Here is a 7,635-nt window from a genome sequence, read left to right on the forward strand (position 1 = left end):
AGTCACAACGAGAAGCCTGATGGGCCTCCACTTCCTTGGCGGAACCCTCGCCAAGGGAGCACCGTACAGCCGGCGCCTGTACGATGCCTGTGTTTGGAATAACCTCTCCTTCACCCGCAGGATCACCAGAAGAGAAGACCGCCCCTCGCGGGGCGCGACTCATTTAGCCGCCCTGTCCGATAATACCCGCCGAGACGGAGTATTACCGTCCAGGACGTTACCAGCGGGGACCACGAGGAGGCTGAGTCGCATTCGGTCTCTAGCGGGCTTACAGGACAAGCTTCTGTAAGAGTTTTGATCGCAACAGGTTGCGATCACACCCTCCCGACACATAACTTCCGTGAGGTCGTTATGCCCGCGCCGTCGTTCGGGTGGAGTTTCACCATCTTTCGGTTTCTTAGTCCCCGTAGTCTGTCTTGGAGACTAGGGTCTCTATTGCCTTTTTATAGGCGGGACACTCATCCTTTCTGGATGAGTGATTATGCGGTCTCTTGGCCCTCTTGCAATTTATGCACGAGGGCTTGTCTTCTTTATTTGGGCAGTCTTTGTAACTGTGTCCTTCCTTGGCACAATGCCCGCAGGTGTCAACCGTCGCCCGGCAGTGTTTGGCTATGTGGCCAAACGCCTGGCAGCGGAAACACCTGCCTGCCACGACGTAATCACGTACGCGACAGGCGTGCCATCCAAGGAACAGTCTACCTTTGTTTAGTATTGCCTCTCTTGTTTTGGGTGATGTTTCCACCACCCAATTTTTCCCTTTAGCTGTTTTGAACAGCGGTTTTATGTCTTCTATAGCCTCTGTGGGCAAGTCATCATTTTGTGACTTAAGAGCTGCAAGCAGCTCTTCTTTGCTCTGGTCCGGTACGCTGTACAGGACCAGCTTTGGCTTTTTCTTAGTAGGGACTGTCACCTTCAGTCCCTTTTCGTTCGCTTTTCCGCTCTTCATGAGCTTCTGGAGGTCATCCTTTGTCGCCGTCTCGACGAGGATGCCTCCTTTGTCAATATTTCTTACGGCTTTAACCCTCAACCTGTCACGGTTGGGGTCAAAGCACTGCTGCAAAGCAACTTTCGTTGCTTTGCTGTCCTTGTTCTCTTCATCCTTAAGGTACACGGCGACGACGTGTCGCACCGCGCCCTTAGGTTTCGCTATAGTCTTTTTGGCCGCAGCCGCGTACGACTGGGCCATCGGTTTCTTTGCCTGTTTCCTCTCTATTTTCTTAACTTCGGGAGCAAGTTGCTTCCGAAGTTTGGCGAGTTCCTCCTTGAGGTTCTCGTTTTCCTTCTTTAATTCTAAGTTTGCCTTTGTAATGCCCTCGTTGTTCCTTTCGAGGGTGCTTATCTCCTCTTCGAGGGTGCATATTTCCTCTTTTCGTTCGACAAGTTGTGCCTTACGTTTGGTTCTTGCCGCCGATTCGAACACATAGGATTTGTCCGCCTCTTTGAAAAGTTGCATAAAAAGGGCGTGGTCGAGACCAGCCTTTTTAAACAAGTACTTCATATGGTACGCTACTTCATCGCAGCAGTCGAAAAACTTGACTACATGGCCCTTTCCTTGCCTTTTCGGCCTGTTTGTGTACTCTCTATATTCGATCTCTGCATCGGAGAGATCCTCCTTTACTTCACTTTCCTGCGAAGTCGGGGGCAAAGTCGGAGTCGGTAGTGAAGGCCAAAAATCTGTTAACAGCTTCTTGGACGGACACTCCTCATCCGAATCGCTCCCAACTTCCACTACACTTTTCTGAAGGCAGCGCTTCCTGCCTTTCTCTATTTCCTCCACTCTCTCTTTCTCGTGTAGTTGCTCAACTAGCACGATTGCTTCTTTTACACTAACACTAGCGCCACTCTCGCTAGTGTTCTCCTCTTTACATCTTTGGTTTTTGGTTTGTTTGTTTTTTGATTTGCCCATAATTTTCCCACGAGTAGGGACGAATTGAAGTCGCCCTCCCGGGTGACGCCCTTTCCAGGAGGGAAGGCTGAATACAACGAGGTTCGCCAGGTGCCTCGAGGTTGGCCGCTAAGGGTTGGTGCACCCACCAACCACGGACCATCGCAAGGACGGCCCGCACCCCTTCGCCGCGCACCATAACTTAAGGTTTCGGATTTATTAGAGAGGTTTATCTCCTCGCGGACCGGCCGGTTAAGGCAAGCCCCCCGACCGGTTATGCTTCGCGTACCACTGGGTGGATGTCCCCAGTGGGTCGTTGCTAGACATACCGGCTACGGTATTTGACGACTCCGCGGTCCGTACGGTATAAATACCGCCCGGACGCTCGCAGCAGAGTCGCGCCAGAGCCTCGTTGGCAAACTCGAAAGTTTCCCAGGGTACACCACGTGGAGGAGAGGTTGGCTGTGCCAGAATGAAGCTGTGCACCTGTATACCCCAGTAGATAGGGACATTAAAGTCAAGTTGTTTTACGTCCGATATATACCCAGAGGGTTTCCCCGGACGGCCCCCATGGGCGCGGGATTGGGATAACGCCCAATCAGCGAGACTCCGCAAACCGCGAAGACTACCAGTGGCGCCCCAAGGCTGTAGGACCTTGAGACAGACAACTGGTGGTGCCGGGTGACTTTCCACACCCTACCGGCTTAGCAGGCCGGTGCGCGAGCTGTTGGGACGCAGCTCCCCCGCCGGGACCCTGGAAAAAGGGGTCCCTAGCCAGCATTTGGCTATCAACCACTGCCCCCGCAGTAGTAGATAGGGACAGAGGGAATCTCGTTAATCCATTCATGCGCGTCACTAATTAGATGACGAGGCATTTGGCTAAACTCTGCGCCTTCTTGTAAATTACAAGAAGGCGGATTTCCGGGGTATTGCCCCCCCGTTGGGTTTCAAACTTAACAACTTTAAATAACTAACAACGATAACAATAACAACTATAACAATATTCTAACAAACGGAAAAAAAAGAAAAAAAAAAAAAAAAAAAAAAAATAAAAAAATAAAAAAAAAAAAAAAATAAAAAAATAAAAAAAAAAAAAATAAAAAAATAAAAAAATAAAAAAAAAATAAAAGAAAAAAAAAATTTGGGGGTAGAGTGGGGTATCTGTATCTTTCTAGCGAAACCACCTAGGAACGAGTTCGGAATAATTAGTCTTAACAGAGTCCTCTCTAGAGGAAAGCGGAATTTGGCCACGCTTCCGGAATCGTGTTACCGGGGAAAGCCACGTGGAGGCATCCGCCCCGAGAGGGAGAAGACGTCAAATATTTGGCGTCTTCTCTCTCTCGGCTCTGCCGCCGTGACAGTATTCCTGCTCGGAAAACGTCATACGACTCGCACCGTGTTTACACATGGGCTTACTAAGCAGTGCCTTCATTGGGTTTAATTTTATTACTTTGGGTCTACGTTAATCTGTTCTAGTAAATTACCTTCTCTGTATTTTGCGGTTATAGCGTATTATTTACGCTTCTCTGCTATCTTCTAATGTAAATTTAGATGATATTGTCATAGTCAATGAAGGCATTTGCTATCTCGATCGACGATCTCAATGCTATCATTGAGACCGTCATCAAGTCTTTTTCCTGAAATTTTAACGTTTTTAAATTCTTCACCGTTTTATTCGGCATGGCTCCTCTTGCCCCTACTACAATCGGTAGTACTTCCGCAGTGTTGCATCCCAGTCTTTCCTTTATGCTTTGTGCTGCTTCTTTGTATTTTTCCACCTTCTCCGTATATGCTCGTCTTAAGCTTCCTCCCACCTCGTAGCGGACCGTAACGTCGACTACGATTAGCTTTTCCTGGTCTTTGATTACCAGGTCCGGCTTTAAGAGGTTGCCGCCGACTCGCACTGTCGGTTCTGGAAATACTGCACATGATCGCCCTGCTATCTTCGTGATTAAATCCTTTATTTCGTCGTGTCTTCTACTCCTCATCGGTTTAACGCTGATGCACCCTCCAATGATATGTCCTAGCGTTTCCGGTTGTGCTTTGCATTTCCTGCATCGAACATCTTCATTTAATTTCGCTCTGTGTAACGTTGTTCTGTTCCCGAAAGTGTTGGTCCTTAGTTTCAGTGCATCGATGTATCTTGATGGCTTTAGAAGGTTTGGGTTTGCAAGCCATGAATTTCCTATCTTGTCCTCTCTGAAGTATTCTACTCCTTGTCCTTGTGATATTAGTTGCTGCCATCTGTCCGTATTTTCTCTTCTTAGCCTCTTTTTCGCGGCCTGTAGTTCTTGTAAGGAGGTGGGCCAGTTTATTCTTAAGGAGTTTGCATATCCTTTTAATTTCTTCTGTACATTCTCTTCCAGTATTGCTTCTTTCAGCGCTGCGTCGTTGTACTCTTCTGTTTTTAGCGCGTGTTTGATGACAGCCAGTTTAACCAGATGTTCTAATCTGGGAAGTCCAAGGCCTCCGTGTAACTTCGTTGTGTAGATTAGACCATCTGTTGTGGAAGGTGTTAGGTGTAGGATCTTCTTTACTTCCTGCTTTATGTTGTGGTCTAGTTCCTTTAGTGTTGCATTCTGTGGAGCCCATGCAATTAGTTTATGCAGAAAGTGGGGCAGTAGATACCTTTGAATAAGGTCCATCTTTTGGTGCGGTTTGAGTTTCATCCTGGCGACATTTCTTATCGATTGTACTATCTCCTGCGTGGTCCCCTCGCAGTGGACGTTGTTCCATGGAGTTATGTCCACTCCTAAATATCTGAACGTATGCTCTGGGCTGGCGTATGGTAGTTCCTTGTTTTTTATTTTCAGCTCCGGGTTCTTGGCGTACCACGTTTTCTTCTTTCCTACGATTTCGAAGGTGAGGCATTTCTCAGTTGCCAGTTCCATGCCCAGTTCTGTTAGTTTTTGGTCCAGTATCTGTAGCTGTTCCTGTGCGTCTTCTCTATCCCTTCCTATGATGATTAGGTCATCTGCAAACGCTAGAACTGCTACTCTTTTGCCGTTTATTTCGATCCCCTTAGTGTTTCTGCTTATGTCTTCAATTATTTCGTCCATCATTATGTTAAATAGTAGGGGTGATAGAGGGTCTCCTTGTTTAACTCCACGTTGTATCTCTATTTCAATTCCCTGCTTGCTTTTCGTTTTGATTACCGTTCTGCAATCAATGTACATATTGTTAATTAATTGTATAATGTGAGTCGGTATACCCTTTTCTCTAAGCCTGGGTTCCAGCGCTGAGTGCGGTATGGTGTCGAAAGCCTTGGATATGTCCATTACACTTATAACTCCTCCTTTTTCTACTTTCATCCTCGACGCTATCGTTTCCACCATCCTTATATTATTCTTGCATCCATCTTCTTGTATAAATCCCTTTTGTCTCTCTGATAGGGTTGTGATTCCTCTGATTCTTTGATCTAATGTTCCTGAGAAGATCCTTGCCACTAGGGAGCCTATAGTTATAGGCCTCCAATTCCTTGCATCCTTTGGGTCTTTGTTCGGTTTTGGCAGTAGCGTGGTTCTGTTCATTTTCCACGGCGTTGGGTAGTGGCCTGTGAGCACTAGCATGTTAAATAGTTTTGCCAGCGTTTTTCCTATGCTTTTCTTCCTTAGATGAGTCTTTCGTATTTTGTCCGGTCCGCCTGCTGTGTTGTTTTTAACTTTCCTAATTCTTTTTAGGATTTCCTCTTCTGTAAATGGTGGACAGGCTGAGAGTAAGGAAGAGGCTTCAGGATGCTCTTTTTTGCTGGTTACTTTTGGTCCCTTTTGTCCCCACACTTGTTCGTAGAGTGTCTTAATTTCCTCTTCTGCTGGGAGTTCCTTCTTTTCGTCTAATACGGAGAAATCGCCGCTTATCGCCACATCTATTAGTTTTTTGGGGCACTTCTCGTATAGCCCTTGGCATCTGGCGAATCTAAATTTCGCTCTTCGGTTGTGGTTGTTCTTTTTTGTATTTATCCGGCTTGCTTTATTTTCTCTTTCCCGTTGGTCTTGCCTTTTTTCTGTCCTTTCGTTCTTTTCTTCTTCCAATATGGTAGGGTTGAACGAGTTATTGATCCACTGGTCTATTAGTGATGGTGCATCTTCACCTTCTTCTATCTTGTAGAATATCTCGTCCAGTTCCTTTGTTATTTTGTGCAATTCATCCTTCCTGTGCAGGGACACTTTTTTAATGGCCCTCGATATTTGTTCTCGCCAAGTTTGGTCCACTATGTCGTCTATGTCTTCTATTTCTAGGTTTGGAAGGAGAGGTGTTGAGTTTTCCTGTTGGTGTTCCACTTCTTGTTCCCGGGATTCATCTTCTACATTTTCATTCGTAGCTATCTGTCCTTCTTCTTCTATGACACTCTCATGTTGTACTCTTCTGGCCTGATTATTTAATTCTCTTCTCTTGTCACTAATTTGTTTCATAGTTTTGCTTGGCATTCTTTTCCTTATTTCTACGTTAGGTCTTTTTTCTCCGGCGAATTCCTGGTTGAGTGCTATTAGCTTTTCTATTTCTTCTTCCGTCCACACATAATTTCTTCTACCCGGTCTCCCTTTGTGACGATCGTTTTCTTCTTGCCTTTTTCTGTTCCGCACCTCTGGGTGTCTGTGCCTCTCGTGTGTTGCTAAGCCTCTGGCAGTGTGGAATTGTTGCGAGCATTTCTCACATATGTGTTGTAATTCTTGTGCCTCCACTTGCTGTCTGCATTTTGGGATGTGGCACCTACAATTGTGTAGACCGGGGAACTCCTTGCCGCATTTTCTACATTGCCACGCAATGTCCTTGCTGTTATGTTGGCCTTTATAATGTCTATTCAGGTCCGTCAGGTTGAGGAAACCCACGTTCCTTTGCTGGCATCTTTGGAATCCGCAGTATTGCACTTCCTCCATCGGTACCTTGATTAAGATCTTATCTTCTTCTTCTGTTGTTTCCTCTTCTATTACTTCTTCTTGTTCCCCTCTTATTGTTTCGGTGGTTTGGATTAGTCCTATACTCTGTCCAGCTTCATTTTCCACCGATACGCCAATTTCGGAATTTGGTTGCTGCCTGTGCACTTCTAAAATGGTGTTTTCTACTCGCAATCTTGCGGAATTTGTGCCGGTCCTTTCGATCGTTGGCAGACTCCCACGCCCTCTATTGGTGTCTCTAGAGCCTCTTTGGATAGCCCTGGGTGTGTCCCTTTCATTGCCCGAAGCGTTATCCGTTGAGGTGCAAACTTCTGAATTTCGTTGGCATTCGAAAACTTCAAGGCTTGTAAAAATTCTTCTCGGTCTTCTCGTATTTGAATTTGTCCGTTTTTCAGTTGATGCACCCTCGCGCCCTCTCTCGGTGTCGCTAGGAACCTCTAAAGTAGTCCAGGGGGTGTTATTTTCAACGCTCGGATCGTTTTCGGTTGCTCGGCCAACTTTCATTTCGACTTGGCACTTGCACGTTTCGGAAAAACGGTTGCCCTGTCGTTGTCCTTCGAGGTACGATGTTGTGCTTTTGGTGGCTGATACGTCACAATGTCCACTTTCTGTCACGTACAAGCTTTTCTCTCTAACTCGTTCAATGTCCATTCCACGGTCCGAAACATTTTCCACTGAAGTGCCAATTCTCGATTCCACTTGGCACTTCCGTTTTCTTTTAGATTCTGCATCTTCTGCTGCTTCTATGTCTTCCCCACTGGTCCTTTCCGTCCTTGGTCGGTCCGTTTTGACAGTATCTTCGTTGTTAGTGAACACTTGGACATTGTCCCTTTCGTGATCCATCTCGTATTCCAT

At 46.3% G+C, this 7,635-nt stretch overlaps 1 protein-coding gene across 1 annotated transcript; it reads right to left on the reverse strand.

Moving 5' to 3' along the window:
* Positions 1–3,432: 3,432 nt before the first annotated feature.
* Positions 3,433–7,635, reverse strand: LOC143175332 (uncharacterized). The gene has a single exon (XM_076374070.1). It carries the CDS (start codon positions 7,633–7,635, stop codon positions 3,433–3,435), a length of 4,203 nt encoding a protein of 1,400 aa, XP_076230185.1.

Source organism: Nomia melanderi, unplaced genomic scaffold (assembly GCF_051020985.1).
Source record: "Nomia melanderi isolate GNS246 unplaced genomic scaffold, iyNomMela1 scaffold0064, whole genome shotgun sequence".
NCBI classification, from domain to species: domain Eukaryota; kingdom Metazoa; phylum Arthropoda; class Insecta; order Hymenoptera; family Halictidae; genus Nomia; species Nomia melanderi.

Bases quoted from the DNA above. Each gene is read 5' to 3' on its own strand.
- LOC143175332 (XM_076374070.1), bottom strand. From the start codon at position 7,635: ATGGAATACGAGATGGATCACGAAAGGGACAATGTCCAAGTGTTCACT.